Here is a 25,685-nt window from a genome sequence, read left to right on the forward strand (position 1 = left end):
TCAGCATCTGGCTTCTGTCTCACAGGGAGGAACTGAGTTAGCTGGAGACTATGAGTAAAATCTGGAAACAACCAAATCTGGACCATGAACAGAAAAGCAGCTGTTCTGCTGCAGCTAATTCACTAATCCTGTTTTGTGTCCTCATCCTTGGAGATGACTCTCTCTCTTTTTTTTTTTTTCCCCAGTGGCAACAGTTTATTCAGGCAGGACCAGGATAATAACCTGTAAGTTGAGCGGAGGCTCTGACAGCTAAACTGAACTAAGTGGGAGTTAAGACTCCTCCTAACGCACTGTAAAGTCAACAGGAGTGTGACATCTGGGTACAAGCTCCTCAGTATTAACATGTTAATTATTTGGACTAATTGTGTAGAGTTTGCCTCTTATATTGGATGATTTTCTCATGATAAAGTTGAAGCTTTTGGTTTTGGTGCTGTTGGGACGACCTGAGCCATCATCTTACTCACTACGACACTAAATGCAGCAGGAGGGGCAGTGAGTAGCAGTTCTGCAGCTCTGCAGTGGCATTTATATCCCTAAAAATACTTTCTGCAGCTTACAGCAGACTAAACAATGGCCTACCTGTGAGATGATTCAGAAATAGATCCTCTTTGTGTTTTGGTGAACCTCCTATAAAATTGTACCCTAATCTTGTCAAGTCTCTAGATGATGCATATTTTCTAGTGTTTAAAGGATGCAACCTTTTCTTTTCTGTAGAACGAAAAGTCCTGAAATGAAGATGAGTTGTTGGTTCAGCCCATCTTTTATTTCAGGGAGAACACACACTCGCTGGAGACAAATTATGCACCACAGTTGCCAGAGCGACGTCATCCAACAGTCCGTAATGACCAGCCTCGCCAGGAAGTGCTCAGATGTTTTGGGGAAGCTCTTTTAAACGTGGGATTTATAAGATACCACTTACTTCCCATTGGTGGACCTACAGCAAAGCCTCCCTGTGGAGACATATAGTTGACGAAAATTGATGTTCTATGCTGGAATTAAGGTGTTTGAATCGTAGAATCACATTTTTCAAATCACCATTTTGTATGTTGGTTAACAACATGTATGCCTATGTGCAGTGTTTCAAGTACAAGGAAGATTTACAGAGATGTGCTTTTTTCACGCCTATAATGGCAGAAGACTAGACATTAACGTAGTGATTTATGATGTAAACACCAGTACTGTGTACATTTACAGCTTTATGTGTTGCCTTAAAGGTTCACACACTCTTTGTGTGTGAAAGCATCAGACCTTGAGTGGGGATTGTTTAAATGAAGATGAAAAAGTATGTGACTTAATATATTTTGTTTATTTAAATTGTGTGACCGACAACATGCTACAGTTGCCCCATACGGATACATTTAGCATTAGTAATTTGTATCTTTGTTTTTTTTTTTTTCTATTTTTGTAGAATTTGAATGGAGCTTCAGTCAGGATCTGTCGGCAATCTTGGTGAAACAGGAGGAGCCTGATGTGGGTCAGAGGTTAGATCCTCAACCTCTGGAAGGGCCGCCTCTCATATTAAGCCCTGCCCCCCCACACAGAGGATCATCATGGAAAAACATGGTTAGCATTCATCAGACAAGTCGCACAGCAGTAAAACTCTACAAATTATATTGATTTTCCCTGGCCAGGTGTTCATCGGCATTGCTGTTGTTTCTGTAGGAGCACAGTCAAGATGATGTGAAGCCAGTCGCCATAAAAGATGAACCGCGAGAGTTTGGACAGTACCTCAGGCTGCCCAGTGGTACATGCAGCACAAAAACATGCACAAACACACACACATGTTACAGTGGTATCACAGTTCGAATTAGCAAAAGTGAGCACCTAAAACAAATTCACATAAAAATAAGCTGGTGTTGTAAGGCCAAGAGAAAAAAACTCAACCACTGAAAAAGTCTGTCAGCAAATCAATGTTTGTTGGATTGTTCCCTTGAGCTTGTCTTTTCAGGTTTATGTCCAGGGTGTGAAACCTTCCCAACTATTACTGAACCAAATTGTCTTCATTTTATTAACAGAGCTTGTACAAAGCACTTTGTACCAATGAGATCCTGAGGGCTTTTGCTGCATAACAGAAAAGCAAAAAAAAGTCAGACTTCCTGGCTGCATATCTCTCATTGTCAGCATATTTACAAGAATACTGTGTGTTTTTATTGAAAATATTTTTTGCATTTTTAAAGCCACAATCTGCTCACATGTAGGATGTTTTTTTTTTTTTTCATTACCACTGTTGGAGACACAGGGAAAATCCTCTTTATGAAATAAAAGCACTCATTCCACACTCTTCTTTCATGTAGATGATGCTCTCCAACTCCCACCCACCCCTCCCAGCAGTAACCACGGCGATAGCGACGGCTCCCTCCCTCCATCCTCCCCACACCTCGCTCTGCCACCAGCGTCCCCTCAGCCCCAGCAGAGGCCAGGAGGTCGGGGTTCCTCCTCTTCCTCCTCTTCTTCTTCCTCTTCCTCAGCCATCTCCTCCTCACCTCTCCTCACTGCTCCACATGTGAGTAATGTATCCCCTAATACTATGCTGGTGCTACACTGATACGTTTATAGTTTAAGATTTCCAGTTAAAAGTCAGAAATATGACAATGAAAGATATGAATAGTATTTAGATTTTACATGAAATGTGCCTGAATTGATCTTATATTGTTTACTATTGATGGACTATAAAACAGTTGAAAAGTTGCATCCAAATTATCTGCAAAATGTGCAACATACAGTGTTGTAAGACCTTCTCAAATCATTTACTTAAGTAAAATTATCAATATCACAGTGTAGATATACAGTGTAAAAATGTTTGCTCCAAAGACACTGATGTAAAAAAGTAAAAGTAATTTTAATGGAGAATGACTAATTTTCCATCAATAGATATATTACAGTATAATTACTGATGCATTCATATTTTTCACATCAGATGTTGAAAAAGTTTTGTTATTAGTAGTAGTAGTAGTAGTAGTAGTAAGTATAGTTATCAGAGAAAGCTAGTAAAGTAAAAGCTCAACATGAAATGAAGTAAAGTTGACATATGAAGTAGCAAAAAATTTAAATACTCAAGGTAACATGTATTTTTGTTTTGTTGTTACACTAGCAATTTGCCCTCACTTTGTTCTATGTTATAACAGAACTATACTAAATGTGTCATGCTATGGGTTACCACTTTATAACGACTGGTCCTCACAAACCAACCCGCTCTATAAATGGGAGAAGCTGAAAACCTTCAATGCTTGCGGTGCTTATTGAGTAAATGCAGTGACAGACGTTCATTTAGTGGTTCACAGCTCACAAAAGCGGAGCTGGGTTATTCTGTAAACAGCATCCCGCTGGTTTTTAGTTCATGTTCTAATAAGAAATTTGGACAGTGTAACAATTATTGTTCAATTAACTCTGGTTAATGAACTCGGGCCTGCAGTATTAGTAGTATTAGTATTAGTAATCACACATTATTTATAGCGTTTATGAAACAATACAGTGTGTTTTGTTATCTCCTGTTTCCTTGTGTGGGTTGTGTCCTAACTGTGGATGCTTCAAATTTACTGTCCGACTATTGTCTGCCTGATTCAGGAGCATTTCTCTGTACAAATAAATCACATCTGTGCTAAGGCTATAATGCAGTGCCTTATGATTAAGGTTTATAAAGCATTGCCCATTGTCAGCGAAAACTGTATTTGGTAGTGATGCATCAGAAGAGCTGAACTGCAAATGATTTACTTCAGAACATTTGGAGGACATTTGAGAATTTGAGTTTGCTGTAAACACATCTTAGTGCTGACACTGGTAATCAGTCAATAAACGTCTAGAGAACTTAGTCACTCGGCTCAGTGTTGAGGGGAACAACTGATGAGTGCAGGGTTTATTCCAACATTAATGTTGATTATGGCTGTAATTAGATTGATGAAGCGCTTGTTTGCTTGTGCAGAAGCTGCAGGGTTCAGGACCCCTCATGTTGACAGAAGAAGAGAAGAGGACCCTGGTGGCTGAGGGTTACCCAGTACCCAACAAACTTCCTCTCACTAAGAGTGAAGAGAAGGCACTGAAGAGAGTCAGACGGAAGATTAAAAATAAGGTAAACACAAATGCACCAAAAGCATCAGTGACACGAAGCAGTCGTCTGTGTGGCGGCATTTGTCTGACGTCTGGGGTTGAATCATCAAACTACAGAATTATGATAATCAAGTCAAACTTTTACTAAAACAGCAGATAAATGACAAAAAAAAAAAATAATGCTACATAGTAATGTGCTGCAACATCAAAGCAGCACAGGTACAAGTCAAACTGAGGCTGTGCACCAGCAGAACCTCATATTTTGTCTGTTTTTCAACACAGATCTCAGCCCAGGAGAGTCGGAGGAAGAAGAAAGAGTATGTGGAATGTCTGGAGAAAAAGTAAGGCTTGGAAAGAAAAATCTTTGTCCTTATTTTTCCACTCCTCTTGGTTTACTTTTGTGTCTGTCTGTCTGTCATTTGCTACTTCCAAACACTCTTTTTCTTTCATTAAATTAACCCATTACAGTACATTGGCCACTTCTAAAATCTGAAATCCAGATTAATCGGAATATTTACTTAACAAATCAGTTAATCGGGGTTATTTAGTAATCAGATTCTTCATGGCTCAGCCTCTGACTTTACCCTTCTATTAGTGACACAGTGACAGAATTGAGCATTGTTATCGTATTATTACCAAAAAACAACAATGTTTCCAAAATGGCTTCCAAAGATGATGAATGATGAAGAATGAAGAATGATGCCTGTGTCAAAAAAGGGCTTTCAGACAAGTTTTAAATATTGTAATAAGTGTAAATATTGCATTTATTGGGGACTAATTGGAGATGTGGACATTTAATGCTGATGTGGGCATTAGCAGCAGCAGGTTGGGAGACAGCGAGGCTGAAAACAAATGGTGCAGGGACACCAAGGAACAGACAAATAAGATATATAAGACTCTCTTCTTATTCGGTTCACTGTTGGTTTTGCTCTTTAGGGAATTTCTTGAGTCATGTTTTTAACTTGGTGATGGGATGTTTCGAATCAAAAACCCTCACGTTGTTCCTTAGCCTCTAAAATTGTTCTCATCATTCACCCTCAGCATTTTCCTGTGGACCTGGATGTTATTTACGAGCTGTTTCTCACTGACCGAGAACCAAATCATAGACAACTGTTGGAAATGGCACGATAGCGATGGCTACGCAGCTCAGCTTGTCCAAGTTGTCTAACAGTGCTTTTAGGAGCGCTGCATGTGTTCCCAAAAGCAGCCACAGAGGCTGTCCCTGAGTGAATCAAACCATAGATGTGTTTATACACAATTATGTGCAAGACTAGCTTATATAAAAAATGCACCAGGCAAATGAAATAAAAGAAAGATGTGTAATGCTAAGGTGGAGTTGGCAGTTTATTAAAGAGGTGGTTTTTGTATTCAGAGGATTTCTGTGTTAACAGATACAAGCCTTCTGCAGGGGATTACTCAGCAAAGTCCAGCAAATGCAAAAGACTATTTGCGGATAGGATGTTTAGGATCTTCTGATCATTCTATCTAAATCTTTTTATTCATTAAAGGACATCAAAGGTGTTCAGAAACCTCTCTTCTCTCTTCTTCCTTTTGTTATTCTGACCGTTCCTCACTGTGGCACGACTCCAAGAACCTGCTGAACATATGGGTCACATTCAGAGTCTCTGGCAGGGATAAGAGTAGAAGAGTGCAAATGTTGGCTTGTTTTTACATCACGCTCACTGGAAAAAGTAAATTAGTGCACATGCACGCGGAGACGTTCACACTGTCCTGGTAGTCCCATTTGAATAAATGGAGAGTAGCAGAACGGCTAAGACAAGGGTTTGAAAATGATATGTTTTATATCATGTTTGTGTTTTTGTTGCTTGTTTGGACACGAAGACAGGATTATCGTGTAAATCATTTAGAAAGAAAACCGCAGGGTGACCGGCTGACAGCAGCATGTATGAATGAGCTGTATTGAAGCCAGAGCAAAGGAGGAGATCAGGAGGATTGAGGAAGATTCACAAGATGTGAACCTGATAATAGAGATGAAAAGGATTAGCAGGGGATGAAAGGCAGAGAGGGAACAGACGAAGACGGGATAAAGGGAAAGAGCTGTGTAGCTGTGTATTTTTGTCCAACATTGGGTTGAAATGTGGTAAATGTCAACTTTGAACTCAGTCTGAAGATGGCAACACATTTAATTAAGTGAATAGTGAATTTGTTTATCAGCCCAAACAATAGTTCATGTGCATATGAAATGCATATAAAAAATCCCAAATTTGAGTGAAACTAAGTTTGTAATCAGTTAGCACACAATGATAAATAACATGACCCTTCTGATGTCATTATAATACTGTTTTTATTTTTGAAAATTATTAGATGCATTAAAATTGAAACCCTAAACGAAAAACACAGCTGAGGCTGATGGGAAATAATTCATAATGCAGATTATTTGAACATTCATCACTGAATGTGCTGAAATAACAAATATGTGTCTGTGTGTCAGGGTGGAGAACTACACGTCAGAAAACAGCGACCTGTGGAGAAAAGTAGAAAACCTGGAGACTGCCAACAGGTGAGGTCTGCGCACACACACACACACACACGCACACAAAAGCACGCACAGGTTAATGACGGGCTGAAACTGTTCTTTGTCGGATCTCAACATTCATGCACTGGTGGTTGGACTGTCATCACCGAAAGCAGCAACAAGTCAGCAAAGAATGCAGCCCGATAAGCAGAGGGTTTAATGATCTGAGTTGCAGCAGCGATCGAGAAGCTGGGTCTCATTTCACTTACATCTGTCTTGGAGGAACAAGGAGTTTCATCCTAACTGCATCATAGCTGCACTCGGAAAACTTTGAGCTGCAGTCATGCAGCTTTCAAAGGATAAAAAGCACTTTTACTCTACATTCTGATGGTTCCGCAGCCTTCACTACATATGCACTGATTTACACAGAGGGAATTATGGGAGTTTAAACACAAATGTATCTGCACCATAAGAGTGTAGACTCTCCCACTCTCCATTTGTCTCCTCTGTTATTATAACAATATGAAACCGATCTGCTATTATCTAGCCGAGGGTGCGTAGATGGGTGGGTGGGTGTGGTGAGATAGACGATTGAGGGTTTAGGGTAAGGGGGGTGGGGGCAATTCTGTCTCTATAAAGTCTGTCTGTCTGTGGCAGCCTCAGTCTGTCATTAAAGCTGCGACTTAACCGTAGCTTTCATCATGGAAGGCAGCCCCCTCCTGTCTCACCACACACACACACGCTGATGAATATGTGAAACCACCACCCCGAGGAACAATGAGTTGGCAGAGAGTGGGAAACATGAGTCAGCACGCTCACTCTCACATAAAGTCCAGAAAAGAGGTTCTTAAACAAATGAACTATATTTAAGTTCCTAGTTGCTAAAAGTGCCACAAATGCAGTTATTAGTGGTCATTTTGTTCTTGCTGTGGTGGTTTTTCTGTGTTGCATGACCACTCTGATTCATGCAGAGCTGTTTTAGTGCCACTGGTTTATTAGTTGTACGAGAAGAATCTTGATTCCACCTCCATGCGGCCCTTAAATGTTTATTTTAAAAAGTCAATTTTGTCCACAGATTCAAACACGAGGAGACATGTGTTACATTGATATTAATTTCGAGTACTGGCTCCTGGAAAATCACATCTCATCACTCCTCCAATCACAGTAATATGTAGATTCAGTCCATGCATATAAAATGTTCCGTTCTTGTGCTGAATATTTACACTCGCAGTCATACACCCAGTCAGCGCTGTGTATTTGAAGCGGTGCTGACGGTGGCTGTAAATCACTGCGGTTTTCACATCAAAGTTTTTGTGCCGAGCATTACTGCTGGGCTGTTTCATCATGTATAAGTTTAATGCAGCTGGCGAATTGCTTTACTCTGCTGCACGGGACGGACATCAGCGTGGGAATTTGAAGCATCGCATCCTCCGTCAGACTTGCTGACGGGTTTACTCATCAAATGTCTCCTGGTCTGGGTGACCAGTTTCTAACTTGTGAGGCAGACTTGCTGGGGGCTGGTTCTCAGTGTGTTCAACTGGATCTCTGTCTCCACTTAGTGGTCAGACTGTTTCCTCACAGCCACTGACAGCTCATACCATCAGAACCCTGCTCTCCAGATCCCAATGATCCACTTCAGAGTAGTGGCTTTACTCGTGTACTCTGTACTTACTTTGGCTGGATGACAAAACAACAGTAAATCAGGTGGTTAGAGTTAACTTTGAACTACAGTGCTGGTGTTTAGGTGAAATAAACTGTGTGTCTCAGTGTGTCCTTGACTCTTTTTGTGGTTCCCATTAGATTTAGATGTTGTGACCATACTGTACTTTGTGGTGGGTGGAGAGTTGATCCATGTGTGTCAATGCACAGGCTTAGACAACATGTTCATTAAAATGAGGCAAAGTGAGTTTAACCTCTCAGGCTCTGGACAAATTATCAACAAAGGGTTTGTGAAACCTTTGACAAACAGTAAACAAATATGGAAATATAAAGGTATATACTGTAAGTAAATTAAAGGTTTTGAATCATATTTCTTCCACTGAGATGTGTAGGATGTGGGCACCCAGATTTATCAAAGGAGCAGCTAGTTGTGCTGATACGATTGAGTCATTTCTGTGTTTATCTTTCCTTAGGTCTCTCCTACAGCAGCTCCAGAAGCTTCGCTCACTGATTTCAGGGAAAGTGGTTCCCCGTTCATGTAAAATGGCCTCAACTCAAACAGGGACATGCCTCATGGTAGACACACACACACACACACACACACACACACACACACACACACACACACACACACACACACACACACACACACACAAATGCAGAAAGTATTTATTTAAAGACATTGAAGCAGTTTCCCATGTTCATATCTGATATATAAATATCTATAGGTCACGTAGTTGTTTATTAACATGACAACTTTTCTCTCTTTGTACAGATGATGGCCCTGTGTTTCATCCTGGTGTTGGGCTCCTTCTCCCCCTGCCTCTCTCCCCTCTCCTTCCTCACTCACACCCCCTCTTTAGCATCCTCCTCCTCTTCTTCTCAGTCCTCCCCATCTCCTCCTGTTCCGTCAGCGGACCTATACACCACCAGTCAGGGTGGGTCTACAAATATCTTCTATATGCAACATTCTAGTGCAGAGTTTGTAACAGCCAGTTTGTGATATTGAAAGCATGTGAGGAGTCATTTTATGGTGTTTTTTAATTTTTAAGCACGCACTTCTGTAGGTAAAGTAAAGTGAAAGCATTATGCAATATTAAAAGCAGATAAACAGGGAAGATAGAAGAAAACTAGTAAAACAAGCTTGATCAATACAAATCTGTAAAAAGGCAGAAAATGAGCAGCCGTGTGTCTGAACTGGTCCTGTGGGTAAATCATACAAGTATCAGCTTTCCTCGCTGCATTGCACTTTCCTATAAATTCACCCTTGGGGAACCCCCCTTTTGAAACCAGAAATCCTGTGGAGTGCCACTTCTTTCTGCCAACACCCAGTGTCTGAGTGGCCAGACACTGGCCAAAGATGAAGTCTTCCATGTTGGCCTGGAACAATCTGGGAAGAGGGGGGGGAAGAAAGCTGCAGCAAATTCAAATTTAAAAAAAAAATTGTGTTCTTGGTTCCTCAAAGTGTTCATTAGGCTGAATTACTGTGTGTTTGTGTGTTACAGTGCGTTCCCGCAGCCTCCTCTTCTACAATGAAGGGGCTCCACTGGAGGAGAGTTTAGTGCCATCAGAAGGAGAGAGGCTACAGTCCGCAGCCCACTCCCACACCCAGACAAGCCGTTACATAGCTGACGCCCACAGCAATCAGACAACTGGGCCCGAGTTAGATCGGAGGTCAGAAACCTGCTCTGGCAACATCTTTATATCTAATAATGTTGAACAGTATTGGTTAATTTTCTCTCTCTGTCCTCAGAGAAACAAAACCAGATGGAGTCTCAGAGTTTTTCTGACAGACAGCCTGACCCCTACTCACATTACTTCTCACCTCTGACCCCTAAAAACACCAAAATCTCCAGATTCCTAAAGTCTTCATATCATCCATCTGGACCAAAACCTGCCTGTCTCTACATTATTCTGTCCGCAAGTCCATCACCGTGTCCTTCAGTGAGCTTCAGCACCGGACTCTGCAGACAACTTCCTGCTTGTACGTAGTGCTCCGATACTCTGCTTTAACAGACTGCCGCACATTTACAGGGTTGTATTACTAGAATATTTTCATCCATTACATTTTAAATAGACCGTCGATTCATAGCAGTATTGTGTGGTCTTTCAACAGTATACAAAAATTTCCAGTTGCAAATTGTAGTATTTTAACATACATTTAGCACAAATTAGCCACAAACCGGAACTGATCCCTGTGTTCATCATGCAAATTTTTATGTGAAAAGAGCGTTGTCATATTGTGTCATGACAGAGGTACAATTGTTAGTGGCCACAGCCACTTTTTTTATAGAAATGTATGTGGTGTCATATATGTGGAAACGTTCACTGTGGGATTCTGGTTTATGGTCAAGTATAGTGCACTAAATGTACTGCATCAGATAGATCCTTTTATTTAGAACCAGTGACATTCTTTCTTGACAAAGGGCTGTAACTAACAATTATTGTGATTATTAAGTAATCAGTAATTTGCTTTAGTTTATAAATATTTTAGAAATAGTGAAAACAACCTGTCAACATTTCCAAAGCTCATAGTAAAGCCTTTAAATCCTCTTCAGTTCTTTTTAATCCAAATAGTCACATCAACAGTTGTAGTGATGTGAGGAATTTTCTGGTGTTTCATTTGAGAAGCTAGAATGAGAGAATTTTAGGCATTTTAACTGATTAGTTTTTAGTTATTAATCTAATAATATTCAAACTTGTGTTGCTGCCAACAAAAAACCACACCGTGTGCCATTTTTAAAGTGCCTTTCACTTGCTTAAGTCAAATATGACTAACTTGCCGTTACACCTAATCCTGGAAATGTAACTAACTACATTACACGCATTTGAAATCTGTTATTCTCAGATTATGCGAGATTTTGTTCATTGTCATTTGCCCAGTTCCTGATTCCTGTAACTAATCATAAACTGGATCCACATTCAGGATTTATCAGCAGTTGTAGCATTGTTACACAACGCAGCCTTCATTTGAACTGCAGAAAAAGACAGTTATATGTAAATATAATATGTTTGCAGCTAGAGTTACAACTAAAGATGTAAAATGTTATTTTTAAACCAATCTTCAAAGTTTAAGATAGCACTTAGAAATTGTGACCAAAAGTCTGCATCATGTTTTGGGGGGAAACCATATTTTCATACCAGAGGACTGTTATTGGGATCCTGACAGAGGCTGGGAAACATAAAAGTATTTTTATGGATTTTAATTTTGTATATATAATATATTTGCAGCATCAAAAAAAGAGCATATTTAATTTATGCAACAAAAAAATAAATAAATACTGAACTTGTTTTTAAGGTTAGATTATCTTATTGTCTCATTTTTCTAAATAATGTTTATGAAAAAAATAAAAAACAACTTATAATATATTCTGAGCATCAAAAAAGAGCATATTTATTTTATGCAAAAAAAAAAAAAAGATTGTTTGTTGTGATCTGGCATTTAGGATGATGTGGCGTTTTACATGATGGTGTGTAGTTTACATGCTGTTTAATGACGTTTAAACTTTGACATGATCTTTTTGTGTCTTAACTGTAATACAGTGTTTAATGTTTCACTGCTGTCGCATGAAAAACCCGGAGGGTCCTTTTTGTACCCTTGTGATTTCGACATATTAGGTTGTACAATTTGGTCTAAAGAAACTATAATTAAAAGATTTTTTCTATACATTTCCTCCCTTAAGGGTCCCCCATGACTCTAAAAGCCAAGAAAGATAAGTTCACAAACCAACTGCAGTCCTTTTAAACATTGACAGTGTTTGATGTATTTACCTGCTACAAATAACATTTTTAACATTTGAGCAGCGAAGGAAAGTCTACTACTCATGCGACAGCAGTGTATGATGTATTTATTCCTGTTGTAGAAAGTGTGTATATATTAATGATGCCAATCAGGGGATACATGATACAAGTAAAACACCACTAGCTTTGTTCTCTCCACAATTTGAAGGAACACCAAGACATTTAAAAAAATAAAAAATAAAATTCTTTACCACTAGAAAAATACTTGTGCTCCCAAAAATGTCATGGTATTCCATCAAATGTCAAGTTCACTGCCGTAGTCAAAACTCTTGAGGAAATAATTACACGTTCTTACAATAAAACACACACAGAAATGCTATTTTATTCTCCGAAACATTTCACTTTACTAAGATTTAGTTTTTCTTTTCTGTACTCATTTCATTGTCCCTCATGCTAAAAAACAAAACCATCATGTGACTGCAGCCTGTCGCACAAACATCCCGTCATTTTCACCCTTAACAGTCTCAATGCACCAGTGTACATAAATACTTAATGTGCAGATGTTGTAAATAAAGGGTCCTGTTTTTGTATTGTGACATAATCCGACATTTTAACCTGTGGAACCATCTGAGAAAAGGAAAAATATATGGAGGGGGAGGGGGTGGGACACAATTGTAAAGAAACCTGGACAACACCATAGCTGTACACAATTTGAAAAGTTCCGAAACACCTGCAGGTGCTTGCTTATTGTCTCAATGTCCAGAGAGAAATAACCAGCACTCTCTAAGGCTTCAGTTATTTGAAATGTGTTTGGATATGATGTCTTCTTGGTTTGTTGTATAGCGTCTTGCATGTTCCTTCATATATAACTGTTATCTTAGTGTAGTCAGTAGAGTAGAAACCAGCAAAATATTAAAAAACTGCATCAGCAACACTGTGTCCATCATCTTCCTTGCTTTAAATGCTACTATTGAGTAATTTCTTTGGTGATAAGGCAATCTGATGAGTCAATTCTGTCTCCAGCTCAACGTAAATTCCACAGTTTAGCTGAAGTGTTTAAGTATGAGCTGTTTTCGAAGGTCCTCTGCCTGGCTGTCACGCTCCTCAGGTCTCTGTTCCAGGCTCTCGGGCTGCTCCAGGGGGTCAGTTCTCTCCAAAGTCCACGCGTCTAATCCAGACTGCAGTGATGCGTTGTGGAGGACACAGCAAGCCAGCAGGATGGATGAACTTCTCTCTGGAGAGTACTGTACACACAAGAGGAAAGATGAGCGCAGGGCTTTAAGAAACACACTGCTCAGGATAATTCTGGTCATTGTAGTTTTCTTTTTGTTTAGACCAGATGAAAAGAAGCCTGTTCTTGCTCCTTTGGAGTTTCAAAAAAATGGGAGTAATTTTTTTGGCTTCAGCCAGGCAGAGTAACCCGCCTCCAAAATAAAAATACTTATGTTTAATAGTGTTAAAAATACAGAGAGATTCATTTAAATATTGAAACAGTCAAATCAACGGAATAGAGTACCTACCTGCAAGTATCCTTTGGTGCCATCTAAACACTTGAATCTGGTCTGAATGGCCCTGAATGTTCTGTCCACTATCTCATGAGTAGCGGTGTGAGCCAGATTGTATCGAAACTCTGCAGGGGATTCTGGACAGTCAACCGGGGTCATCAACCACTTCCTTAGAGGGTAACGTCTGTCACCTGGGAAGGAGGAAAAGCTTTACCATTCTGACCTTTAGCATGACCCAACACCTGCTGTATGCTGAACCTTTTTCACATTGACCAGAGTCATGCTGGAAGTCTGAAATCTACGTCTCACCTAAAAGCCAGCCCTCCTCTGTGTCCTGCAGCTCTTTGTAAAGAGCGGATCTTTCTAAAACAACAGTGTCTTTGAGTCCACCTGGCCAGTGGGTTTCTGCACTCAGCAACAACCCTCGAGCATCACAAACCAGCTGGCAGCCCACAGAGTGAAACCCCTTTTTATTTACATAAGATGAGTCTTCACTATTTGGAGCTTTGATGGCAACCTGAACAGGAAGTACAAAAAAATATATTGTTGCTGTACTACAACCTGTCATCTATATATACTATGAACAGAATTATGCAATATATTGCACCTGAACATAGTCCAGCACCCCGATAACTCCTGGAAATCCTGCAACTCTCTGAAACTCCTGGAAGGACTCCTCTCTGCTGGAGGGATTTCTGAAAGCCATTATTGCCATTATGTTTTTGTTTAACCACAAAGTTGTTAGACCTTTCTCTCCGTACCAGTTTAGCCGTGTACCTATTTAATGTGATGAACTGAGGAGCTTTCTCCACTAGGGCTCTGGTCACGTTGGAAACACATCTTGACATTGAAGCCTGACTGATCCCTATAGTATCTCCCATGGATGTCTGGAATGAGCCAGATGTGTAGAAGCCCAGAGCTGCCAACACCTGGACCTCAGGACTGATGGCTCTGGACCGCTGGGTGCGTCTACAAAGACCCTACCACACAGAAATAATAAAGGAGAAACACAACATAGTCATATCTGCAAATCCGAAAAAACAAACAAACATGGAATGCAGTTAAGTGAATGTATGCATGAATGTAGCGGGAAGGCATATTCACCTCTCTGAGTAGTTCTACCAGATACAGAATAAATTCTCTGGGAAAGCCAAACTGTGTGAGGAGGAAGGTGTCTGAGACGGAGTCCAGGTCAAAGCGGTCCAGAGTCTTATGGCCTCGACCATGTAAGAGGAGATCACAGTCCAAAATGGCTATAGGTATTGCCATGCTGCGGGTAATTTACATAAATATATAACTTTATGTACATTTATTTGACCTTTTTAGGTATTTACTCCAGTCTTGCTTTTTTACGCCTTTGTGTCAGCAGTGGCGTCCTCCTGGGTCTCCTAACATAGCGTCCCCTCTCATTCAAATGGCGACGGATAGTGCGAGCTGACACTGTTGTACCTTGTGTCTGCAGATCAGCTTGAATTTGTTTGGAAGTTAACTGGGGTTCTTTATCCACCATTCGAACAATTCTTCGTTGTAATTTTTTATTAATTTTGCTCTTCCGCCCACGTCCAGGGAGGTTGGCTACAGTGCCATGGGCTGCAAACCTCTTGATGATATTGCGCACAGTGGACACAGGAACATTAAGGTCTCTGGAGATGGACTTGTAGCCTTGAGATTGTCCATGTTTTTCCACAATCCTCTCTCTCAAATCCACAGACACCTCTTTACACTTCTTTCTTTTCTCCATGCTCAGTGTGAGACACAACACAGAGGTTGCCTTGGCTCTTCCTTCCGCGGTAAGCGTATTGTGTCACTTCCTGTTTCCGCCGAGGGTCTGTTTACTGTTTAATCGTAGCTCTTATTTTACTTTTACACACGCTTATACACGTTACATACGCTTGTATTACACAAGCACCCGCTCTTCTACAGCATAACTAGCTAACCGTTAACTACCTTAGCCGTCATCTGTTAGCAATAGCTTCTCTGTCTCCCTCTGTCTCATTTGCTCAGTGTCTCAAGTTCAGTTTTCCCTCTGCCTCCTTTAGCGATAATGGGATCTGTCACAAGTGTTTTTGCAGCTTTTCAAGCGCGGCTCCGCACCATGGAAAATAAACCAGCTAGTCAGTAAGATTATTATTCACACAATGACACCCGATTATGCAAATCGGAGGTCACTAAAATTAATGTTCAATGGGTGTTTGACTTTTGGACTCCGTAGTTTTGCCAAATCTGACCCGTGACGACATGTCCACCCGCATGTCGTCATTCTAGATGGTGTCCAGCAAACGATGTGGGCTACACTGACAATTGGAAAAACTCAGATAAGACTAAAGTCATAGCACTTGGGCCTAAAAATCTCAGAAATATGCTTTCCAACCATATTGTTACTGTAGATGGCAGAACTCTGGTGGATAAAGAACCACAATTAACTTCCAAACAAATTCAAGCAAATCTGCAGACGCAGGGTACAACAGTGTCAGCTCGCACTATCCGTCGCCATCTGAATGAGAGGAGACGCTATGTTAGGAGACCCAGGAGGACGCCACAGCTGACACAAAGGTGTAAAAATGCAAGACTGGAGTTTGACAAAACGTATGTGAAAAAAACACAATCCTTCTGAGAGAATGTACTGTGGACAGATTACCGAAAAACTGTACTTTTGTCTAAAGGACATCACAGCACTGTTTACAGAAAAAGAAATGAGGCCTTCACAGAAAAGTACACAGTCCCTACAGCCAAACATGGTGCAGGTTCAAAGACATTTTGGGGTTGCTTTGCTGCTTCTGACACTGGATGCTTTGACTGTGTGAACGGTATCATGAAATCTGATGATTACAAAAGAATGTTGGGGTGCAATGTAGTGACCAGTGTCAGAAAGTTGCGTCTCCACCAAAGGTCATAGGTCTTCCAGCAGGACAATTACCAGAAACCTTAGAAATGGTTACAAACCAATTGCTGGAGAGTTCTGAAATTTTTTCCAAAGTTGGTGCTACCAAATATTAAGTTAAGGGTGCCAATAATTTTGTCCAGTGCATTTTTTGGGTTCTGTGTGGAATTGTATCACATTTGAATTTTCATCTCAGATTTTTTGTGTTGTTCCAGTGCAAACAAACAAAAAATAAACATGAGTAGCAAAACATTTCCAACAGTTTTCCGAGAGAAGGGTTGCCTTTTCTGACAGAATTGTTGGCCGTCACTGTATATTCTGTTAATATACAGAGAAAACATTCATTCCTACAAACACTATTCTTTACTTTTACTGGTTTACACATTCATCTCATAATAATACATTTACAATATTGTGCTGTATATTCTCCAGTTGATTCATATCGTTATAGTGCCCATATAACATTTGCTGTTTAATTTGTTATAATGGCAATCTATCCTTTGCTAGCTGAGGATTTATGAAGGTATGACTTTTTTTGCATTGATTTTGTTGACTGAGGATGGACACAATAGGCAGAGAAACTGGACCATGTATTGAATTAAGGAATATATGCCTTTTTCTTTGTGAACTGTACCTGTAGTAACCTATAAAATATCAGATACCGTAAACGTTTCGTAATGCTAGATCAAATAAATGCAGCATGCTAACTAGCTAGCTACTTGGTATTTCAGCTATTGCAATTACACCTCTGAATGCTTGTGGTGACAATTCTATAAATCCGGGTAACCATATGCCTGTAACTGGAGTAAAGAAAGTACAAGTTTATTAAATTCTTTATTTCGATAAATGCGCTTACCTTTATGTGATTCATGCAGCGTTTGTCTGCCAACCAAAACATGCCACAGGAACACCTAACCTGCGACCCGCATTCGCTGATTCGACACAAAGTGTGCTTTCCATGTATTAATTATTGATTTAAAGTTAGAAAAAGTCGCTTCAAATCTTATATTTCATGTATTGTTTTTATCATGAAAGGTGCCGCTCTCCCAGACTGTAAATTTTAAAAATCGTTGAATAAAAAAATCCACGAAAGTGTATTTGTGAAAGCCCAGCTAACTAAACACGTCGACATGGAGAAGATAAACAGAAAAGTAGCACAGCCGCCGTTGGTGTTGTTTACATCGGATCTGTGCTAATACGTGTTTCTACGTGGAAGCATCGCTTGTCGCCTGTTTTAACTTTATTTCTGAAGCCCTGAAACTACAGTGCGAAGGACGAGAAAGCTAATGTAAGTGTCTTAGCATTTTCTGATTAAGTTAAAGTGCGTCGTATTTAGCTGGTTAGCTAACGTTAGTTGCATGGTCAGTTACCGTATCGCCTTTGATAAACGTAAATGTTTAATAATTATGGATTAAATTACTGTTTAGAAACCTTTTAATTTACAGTGCGATGTACCCTATTGTGCGAGGGGGTTGCCTCTGAAATGCAGTTTACCATGATCACTAACATTTATCAGAGAGTTTCATATGAATGTGGAGGCCTCGCTTGCTATGTTGTTAGAACCAGCTGATGGTTATCACAGTAATTGTAGTCGACAATATTTGTTAAAGTCTATGGGGATTATCAGTTAATGGCAAATATGTTAAGTTTACTGTATTCTAAATTACTTTCTGTTAATCCATCCATTGTTCGTTATCTGACTGCACCATATGTAGCCTGAATGGCTCATTTTGTATTGTGTAGCTTAACTAGCTGTATTGTTAATGCAGTGCATTGGTTTGCCAGTTTTTACAAATGCTGTTAGTTGCCATGTATTCACTTTCTCTTAGCATTTATTTGTATTTTACCATTTTAGTTCAGTAAACTATTGCTGCATTTACAACGTCATTGGCCGTATAAATGTTGTACATTACTAGAGGTTATAGTTGTGTGTGTGTGTGTGTGTGTGTGTGTGTATAATATGTGTTTTTTTTTCAACAAAACATTTCTCTAATTGGTTGTGTTGTTTGCCTGCAGGGTTGTGTCAACATGGACAGTGACCTGAGTCTCCAGGATAAGAAAGACTTGGACAAATTCATAAAGTTCTTTGCACTGAAGGTAGGTGGTAGATATTATACTCTTGTTACTATTTTGTGTTTTTGCATGTGTCAGCACAATAATGTCAATGTAGCATTAATGATAAAAAGTGCTTCAGTGCATTGTGATTGGCTTGAGTCTCACACACTTCTTTTAACAAATTGTCCCATAACATTATTAAATTACCTGTGCAGGCAGTTTTTAAAACTACCCTACATGTTAGGTTTGTTTGCCGGAGTCTTCGTGTAATTAATGGTGTTTTCTTCATCCAAATCAATTCAATACACCTAATAGGTTTTGTTTCTTGTTGTGGATTTTAGACTGTCCAGGTGATAGTCCAAGCACGACTTGGAGAGAAGATTTGCACTCGCTCCTCCTCATCTCCTACTGGCTCTGATTGGGTAAAATCATTTAGTTCTTCCCTTTTTTGCTGTTAAAATAATTGTAATTGATTTTTAAATTATGTTATATATTAAGCTGTATATGTTTATGTACCTTATCGGTGGCTTTTTTTGACTTTTGCTTTTCCTGTGCAAATGTAAAATTAAGTAAATGTGATTGGTAATAAAATTACTTATTTACCTCCGATCTCTTTTTTTTAATTTTTTTTTTTAGTTTAATTTGGCCATAAAAGACATTCCAGAGGTGACCCATGAAGCCAAGAAGGCACTGGCTGGCCAACTTCCAGGTATCGGGCGCTCCATGTGTGTGGAGATCTCCCTGAAAACATCAGAGGTAAAAACCTAGCCCTGACGCTAACCTTGCATCATCTCCTGCTTTCACTTTCTTTTTTGATAAAATAACTTATTGATCAAGATGACCTCAAATCCTGCAGTGGCTTAAGCCCAAGCTTTTCAATATGACAAATAATCACATTATATTCCATGGTTAGTGAGGTCTTTGTCTAGACCAGAACAAACTAAACTTTTACCTGTGTGAGTCTGGATGCTGAAAAACAATCCAGTAAAACGTATCCTATTCATTTCTGTTTTTCTGTCCCACTCAGGGTGACTCAATGGAATTAGAGACTTGGTGCCTGGAGATGAATGAAAAGTGAGTTGGTTCTGCTTTCACGTTGGTTTTTACTTGTACTAGTAAGAAAAATGGTTAAGGGTATCTTTAATGACCTAAGAGATCTGTCAATGTGTGTACATGTCTGTGCCCTTTATACTGTGAAGTTATAAAAGATTAGCCTGGAGGTTGAACCACTTTTTGTCTGTGGTAATACAAGAACTCCAATAATGCTGCTGCTCTATCATGTGCAATTTGATATAAACCTGCTGACCTTCTAAAACAACTAAAACACAATTGTACCTCACCTATATTAGACATAAAGCAAGTGGACTGTGGCCAGGCACAAAAATACATCACAGCCAGCATTTTCAGCATCAGCTGCTCCGAGCTATAAATGGGTTACTTATTTCTATTTCAGTGACACTTTGTAATAATATCACATCTCAAAAGTGCTGCTAGTGCTAGAAAATTGCAGTAGCACTTGAGGTGAGGCTGCACACATCCTGTCCCAAACTTTTGCCTCAACAGATGAACGCTGACCATTCGAGAGATAATAGAAACAAATGCTGTAAGAAAACCATTAAAGCAAAGCTGCAAGTCCGTTTTTTTGTTGTTGTTTTTTTTTTTACGTGCCAGATAAGACTCAGTCTTAATAAATAATAGCATACATCAGGGACAATTCCACGTACAACTGACTTAAGTGTATTATGTTTAATTGTGGGGATTTTTCTTGCATAAAAATGTTTCCTGTGGGATTACAACAGACTTGTAGTCAGAAAGTTGTGAATTTTTAAAAGTGGAACAATGTTTATTTATAATGCTGGAAAAAAAAGAACAGACACAATCACTATGCCACCATGTCAACAAATGGTAAGATGACATTTGTTTAAATACCATCAATCTGATGTAACGAGTCAGTGTATTATCTGTCTCTGCTGCAGGTGTGATAAGGACATCAAAGTGTCATATACAGTCTACAATCGTCTGTCTGTCCTTCTTAAGTCTCTGCTGGCCATCACCAGAGTAACACCTGCCTATAAACTATCCAGAAAGCAGGGGCACGACTATGTCATACTGTACAGGTGCGTGGACTCTTATCTGCCTTGTTAAATAGCAGGTTTTTCTGACTTACTGCCAGACAAACACCTGCTTTAACCTGTCTCCATTCTGTCTGCAGCCGACTTCAGGGCTTTTAGTTGTGCTGCTTTTGCTGGTGAAAATTTAATGTGGTCATCTAAACCCAGAGGTTTCTCTTTTTTTCTGTCTCGGCTCTTTATAGGATCTACTTCGGGGAAGTCCAGCTCGGTGGATTAGGAGAAGGTAAGATCGATATTCTTGACTGAAATTTCTTAAATCAATAAAACAAGGCTCAAAGACAAACCTTTATCAGTAGTATGATTTATGGCAACATTAATTATGAAATCAGCATATTTCGAATAAATGATCTCGAAATGACACAGAAAATTGATTTCTGACTTCTACCATATAAATATGCCTATGTCTGTTTTTAAGGTTTTCAGACGGTGCGTGTTGGTGTTGTTGGGACCCCTGTTGGCACAATCACACTTTCATGTGCCTACCGCACAAATCTGGCATTCATGTCTAACAGGTAGCTGACACGCAACATTTAAACAAAGATAGTGCTCCTAAAAATAATGTCTATGATTGTTACTTAATATTTTTGAAGGTACAGATGGTCTCTTTTATTTAAAGATGTTTACATATTGTTTCAGTGTTTGTACTATTTTACAGCTTCGACTTGTCATAATAAGCATAACCCATAAACTGTTGGAATGTCGTCCTCTGCAGGCAGTTTGAGCGGTCAGCTCCAATTATGGGGATCATTGTGGATCATTTTGTGGATCCTCCCTGCAGCAGCCAGCGTCCTGCAAACGTAGGACAACCCTGCAACTACAGGTAGCTCTGGAAATTAAACTTAATTGGAATTGTTGCTTTAAAATATCACCAGACACACAGTGCTGTCATCAAGTCTTAGCCTCAACTCAAACTGTTTCTATTTTTAAACATATGACTCAGCTGGATCAACAAGTAATTCCAAAGACACTACTTCCAAGTAATGTGGTTTTCACATCTGCTCATGTCTCCATTGTATAAAAAAGGTGTTTTAAATACCCGCCTTTCTGTTAGTCTCTAGTCTTTACTAGCATGTGAAAACCCCTTTGGTTAAATTATAATGTGTGTGTGTGTGTGTCCATGTCCAGAGCTCCAGATGAGGAGGATGGTGGACCTTTTGGAGGAGTTCAGGATTCACAAGAGGTCTGCACCACATCTTTCTCTACATCCCCTCCCTCTCAGGTAGGTGGGGACACTCATTCGCTCCTCTTTACTGCCACTTTGTTTATCCAATGACGACTTCTCTTCATTTTCATACCTGTTTTTCAATTCACTTTCTCTTTGCCTGTTTTGTTTCCTGCTGTCTTTTAATCTGATTTTTCTGCCTCTGTGTGTGTGTGTACCTGCATTATCTCAGTGTGTGTGTACACTGAGTCCATCCCCCTCTAAACTGTCTAAGCCCCTTCCCCTGGACAGTCTGCAGCTTCCATTGGCGCCTGGATTTGTCACTCACACTGTGAGTCTATACTGGCCACTGTGAGAGTATGACTGTGTGTGAGACACTGTAAAACTTCATCATTTCTTTTGGGATGTGTTGTGCTCCTTGGTGTGTGAGAGTCTGATCGCACGTTTTTTTTTTTGTTGTTGTTTTTTTTAACCATCATCCTTTTAGAGTTACATCATTCATTCATACATTCAGTGCAAAGCTTTATGCATTGTACCTTTAGTTCTCTGCAAATGCTGCTTTTCAGACCTGTTTTATCATGTTCATCACTGCAGTAGTAAGCCAAATTCATGTTTGACCCATCTCAAGTTCACAAAGCACATCTACAGTGTCTCAAAGTGTTCAGTTATACCTGAACTGTTTTTTTTTTTTTTTGCTTGTTTGTATTTTTTCTAGCTGTACACTTCAAGGTTATCCTACCAGCATCCAGCTCTAACAGGAGCCACTGAGCTTTGTCACCCTGCTGCCAATTCAAACCAGGTGCTGCACTATGCAGAAATTCAATATTGCGAAGGAGCACAACCACTCATTGATCAGTTAATGTTTCTCAGATGTCTACTTTAAAGCTGCCTATGTTCTTCCTCTTCAGGTGTTGCATGGTGGAAAAGAGTGCGGGGTTGTGTTGGTTCCTGTACACCCTCCCCAGGGAGCTGATGCCCATCTGACAGTAGAGCACCCCCCCACCACACCTGGCAGCAGGTGATTCTTTCCTGGCAACAAATAAGCAACCCCTTTTTTTATCGGCATATTCATTGACCTTTCTATAGCTTCTGTAACAGAACCTCGTCTCTCTCTTTAGCGGCGATGATGGTCTGTCGCAGAGTGGAGAAGGAAGGAGGGATGAAGGGAGGAGGAGTGTTTCTCCCACTGATCCTGTGGGGTCTCTCAATGCATTCACAAGAAAAGTCGGAGCCTTTGTCAATAAACCGAGCACACAGGTAAATTAAACAAGGCTCTGTCTATTTCCTGCTTTACGTAACTGTAAGTTATTCTGACAGTTTTTTATTTGAACAAAGACCAAATTAGAAGACTACACTGTTTATTTGTAGATGACAGCAGCCAGTTTGGATTTGCCATTTGCTGCATTTGCTCCTCGAGGGCTGGACTCAGAGGAGAATGATCCAATGGTAACTAGATCTCACAGTCCTCACTTAACAGATTATTTAATTGTTTTGGACCATGGCTAATATTTTATAAATACTAAAATGTGTGAGATGAATGTAAAATCTTTGGATAGACACAAGTTTTTACTAGAAGATATTTGCGTGTTTTTCAGGTGCAGCCTCCAGACTCTCCTCCATGTCCGTCCCCCCTGCAGGCCAGCCTTCACTCTCAGGGCTCGGAGGGCTCGGGACAGCAGGATGATTTCGTCATGGTCGACTTTGTACGTAATTCTTGGGTCTTTGTTTGTTTGTAGCGTTTTTTGTTTATTTTTATGTTTCAGACCACACATTTCCAGTAATGCGTGGTCTGAAAAAGGACCACAAGATCTTGTGCTTTCAAAAAAGAAATTATTTATATCACTTTAAGAAAACCGCATCGAAGTAGCAGAAGCAGGTGCAAAATACAGTTCGTTAGATAAATGTGCTTTATTTTTATGCCTCCTTGCAACAGCTGTGGTCAAAGCCATATTTTCAGGGTTGTCCCTCCAGCTGTCCCACTTGGTGAATGCAATATCTTGGGAATGCCTTGAGAAAATTTCGCAAAATAGTTCAAGGGTTGATTTGGACTTGAAGATGAACGGATTTGATTTTAAAGGTCACGATCACCTTGACCTCCCATCTCATTTTTGTGAACTGGGCATAACAGGAACTAGACTCCATCTGGACTCATGGAGAAACAATGAGTCTGGACAGGCATGTAAGCGGTTGAGGTGAAAACTGTAGTGTCATTTAAGATGGTGTTTGAATTTTTATTTTTATTATTTTTTTAAATACAAACGGCACATTTATTTTTGCACAGTAAAAGAAAATATTGTTTATAATAGTTTATAGTTTGTGCCCTTGGCACTGTTATTTTTAGACATGTCTGTAAGAAAAGTAAACTTTGGGTGTAGCCTTAAATCAAAATAACTTTTAGTCATGATATAGAATTTGGAAGACAAGTTTTTTCTATGTTAATACTGTTTAAAGTCACAAAGTTTCTCCTTATCTGTCTGTAGCGCCCAGCCTTCTCTAAAGATGATTTGTTACCAATGGACTTGGGCACCTTCTACAGAGAGTTTCAAAACCCTCCACAGCTGGCCAGCCTCTCACTACACATCAGCTCCCAGTCTATGGCTGACGACTTGGTAAAGAGCTTATTTTTATTGTTTTAATTTACAGCATGATTCAGCAAAAAGGGAATGATTTGCCTTTTCTTACTGTAGGACTCGCTACCTGAGAAACTGGCCGTCTATGAGAAAAACATGGACGAGTTTGACGCTTTCGTGGACATGCTCCAGTAGAGGAGGAAGGGGAGGAAACAAGACTGAAAAGAGAGAAGGAAACAATGTGAGGCTGAAGCAGGCTGGAGGCTGTAGTTGTTTGTCCTGTGAGAATCACTTATTAGACTAAATCATGTTTTAATGTGAAGCCCTCCATTTTGGATACTCTTCTCTTATCTTCCTGTCCAGCACGCTCACCTTGCTTACCAGCTTGTACAGATTGTCCTCTTCACTATAAATACTGTATTAGCTCCTGACACTGGCACACACTTTCCTCTGTTGTCTGGTAGTGTTAAACTGAATCTTTGTTCTGTTGTCAATTTTTGATCAGATGATTGCATCAATTCAAAACAGCCATGCTATTAAAAGATATAGAACCTGCAGTGTTTAACTGTAGCTCACTAGAAATGACCCCCCCTCACCCACTGCTTAACATCACCACCCTCTGAAGGTTTCTTTTACATCATTGCCTTTCAGATCACATCTGAGCTAACTATAAGAGACAATGTTACTCTGAAATGACACCAGTCTTTAAAATCCAGTAGCTCTAACAAAGGAACTTACACCTTGCCTTACAGTGGATACTAGTCTTGTGTTGTGATTCAGATGTGTCCTTCACACAAGTTTTCAGCAGTGAAATAACAAGCCTCATTTACCTTAGCCAGGGGTTCCCAGCTGGTCTGGGGATAAAGCTAATTGTTGGAAAATGGCCCCAGTGGAATTCAAAGTGAAATACCAGTTGGTCTACTTAAATGTGGAGAAAGATACATTCTCCTTTCAGAAGCAATTTGTGTAAAGTACTAATCTAAATCTAATACAAATCAAACCTGCAATAAATCCTAGCTGCATGAAGCTAATATCCAGGTTTCGTTAAAACTAGGAGTATGCAGCTATGTGGCACGTACCATGTAATACTGGTTTATTTACCCCATTGAAGGGTATTAAGACAGTGTATAGCACAAAACCACTTTGACCATGACATTGAGTCAGTTTAAAAATCAAATCTCTGCAAAGGGAGGATTTATTGCAGGACATTGCATTAGGTTTAGCTACCTAATAAACTGTAGGCTGTACAAGATGCTTATGTATATTTGGCAGTTTATAAAACTATAAAATTAAAATTCCAGCTGCCTATGGGAGTTTTCAGGTCACTGTTGTAATTTGGTTAAAAGCTTTAATTTTGCTATTGGTCAAGGTGTCCTAATAAAGCATGGCTTCCATCAACAGATGCCGGTTGTCTTGTGATAGTGTTTAAGCAGTCTTACCACTTAAACCTTTTACTTAAA

General features: G+C 39.7%; 3 protein-coding genes across 8 annotated transcripts in view; 2 read left to right on the forward strand and 1 right to left on the reverse strand.

Annotated features, from left to right (window-relative positions):
* Positions 1 to 12,852, forward strand: part of creb3l1 (cAMP responsive element binding protein 3-like 1) — a 27,850-nt gene extending 14,998 nt beyond the window's left edge. For 2 of the 3 annotated variants that reach the window (XM_067492931.1, XM_067492933.1), the window contains 10 exons: positions 1,409 to 1,563; positions 1,663 to 1,744; positions 2,295 to 2,503; positions 3,920 to 4,066; positions 4,327 to 4,385; positions 6,497 to 6,565; positions 8,653 to 8,755; positions 8,955 to 9,117; positions 9,685 to 9,853; positions 9,947 to 12,852. In XM_067492931.1, coding sequence (XP_067349032.1) covers positions 1,409 to 1,563; positions 1,663 to 1,744; positions 2,295 to 2,503; positions 3,920 to 4,066; positions 4,327 to 4,385; positions 6,497 to 6,565; positions 8,653 to 8,755; positions 8,955 to 9,117; positions 9,685 to 9,853; positions 9,947 to 10,010 — 1,220 coding nt within the window. In that variant the 3' untranslated portion in view covers positions 10,011 to 12,852. Of the gene's footprint in view, positions 1 to 1,408; positions 1,564 to 1,662; positions 1,745 to 2,294; positions 2,504 to 3,919; positions 4,067 to 4,326; positions 4,386 to 6,496; positions 6,566 to 8,652; positions 8,756 to 8,954; positions 9,118 to 9,684; positions 9,854 to 9,932 lie in introns of all 3 variants that reach the window. The other variant, XM_067492932.1, reaches the window with a different exon arrangement.
* Positions 12,283 to 17,258, reverse strand: harbi1 (harbinger transposase derived 1). 2 transcript variants are annotated; one of them, XM_067492934.1, is made up of 7 exons: positions 17,163 to 17,258; positions 14,530 to 14,695; positions 14,203 to 14,405; positions 14,033 to 14,120; positions 13,735 to 13,942; positions 13,441 to 13,616; positions 12,283 to 13,164 (listed from the first exon to the last, which is right to left on the reverse strand). In XM_067492934.1, the coding sequence occupies exons 2-7, from the start codon at positions 14,692 to 14,694 to the stop codon at positions 12,964 to 12,966; spliced, it is 1,041 nt and encodes a 346-aa protein (XP_067349035.1). In that variant the 5' UTR covers position 14,695; positions 17,163 to 17,258; the 3' UTR covers positions 12,283 to 12,963. The 2 variants fall into 2 exon arrangements, with proteins under 2 accessions (XP_067349035.1, XP_067349036.1); XM_067492935.1 differs by lacking the exon at positions 17,163 to 17,258 and having other exon boundaries at positions 14,530 to 15,889.
* Positions 17,259 to 17,410: 152 nt separating this feature from the next.
* atg13 (ATG13 autophagy related 13 homolog (S. cerevisiae)) lies at positions 17,411 to 25,628 on the forward strand. 3 transcript variants are annotated; one of them, XM_067492928.1, is made up of 18 exons: positions 17,411 to 17,594; positions 18,323 to 18,403; positions 18,703 to 18,783; positions 18,998 to 19,117; positions 19,389 to 19,435; positions 20,338 to 20,478; positions 20,676 to 20,716; positions 20,909 to 21,005; positions 21,206 to 21,313; positions 21,619 to 21,712; positions 21,888 to 21,986; positions 22,371 to 22,454; positions 22,564 to 22,673; positions 22,774 to 22,912; positions 23,024 to 23,101; positions 23,251 to 23,358; positions 24,136 to 24,264; positions 24,343 to 25,628. In XM_067492928.1, the coding sequence occupies exons 2-18, from the start codon at positions 18,335 to 18,337 to the stop codon at positions 24,418 to 24,420; spliced, it is 1,623 nt and encodes a 540-aa protein (XP_067349029.1). In that variant the 5' UTR covers positions 17,411 to 17,594; positions 18,323 to 18,334; the 3' UTR covers positions 24,421 to 25,628. The 3 variants fall into 3 exon arrangements, with proteins under 3 accessions (XP_067349029.1, XP_067349031.1, XP_067349030.1); XM_067492929.1 differs by lacking the exon at positions 21,888 to 21,986 and having other exon boundaries at positions 17,412 to 17,594; XM_067492930.1 differs by lacking the exons at positions 21,888 to 21,986; positions 22,371 to 22,454.
* The last annotated feature ends 57 nt before the right edge of the window (positions 25,629 to 25,685 follow it).

The sequence above is a fragment of the Channa argus genome, chromosome 23, assembly GCF_033026475.1.
Source record: "Channa argus isolate prfri chromosome 23, Channa argus male v1.0, whole genome shotgun sequence".
Lineage (NCBI taxonomy): Eukaryota > Metazoa > Chordata > Actinopteri > Anabantiformes > Channidae > Channa > Channa argus.

What these genes read in the sequence shown, in the direction of transcription:
- harbi1 (XM_067492934.1), bottom strand. Translation starts at nt 14,694, where the DNA reads ATGGCAATACCTATAGCCATTTTGGACTGTGATCTCCTCTTACATGGT. An exon ending in TGGTAGAACTACTCAGAGAG is followed by an intron (nt 14,406 to 14,529) that starts GTGAATATGCCT and finishes TCTGTGTGGTAG; the next exon opens with GGTCTTTGTAGACGCACCCA. An exon ending in GGGTGCTGGACTATGTTCAG is followed by an intron (nt 13,943 to 14,032) that starts GTGCAATATATT and finishes CTTCCTGTTCAG; the next exon opens with GTTGCCATCAAAGCTCCAAA.
- atg13 (XM_067492928.1), top strand. Translation starts at nt 18,335, where the DNA reads ATGGACAGTGACCTGAGTCTCCAGGATAAGAAAGACTTGGACAAATTC. An exon ending in TCTCCCTGAAAACATCAGAG is followed by an intron (nt 19,118 to 19,388) that starts GTAAAAACCTAG and finishes TGTCCCACTCAG; the next exon opens with GGTGACTCAATGGAATTAGA. An exon ending in GCTCGGTGGATTAGGAGAAG is followed by an intron (nt 20,717 to 20,908) that starts GTAAGATCGATA and finishes TCTGTTTTTAAG; the next exon opens with GTTTTCAGACGGTGCGTGTT.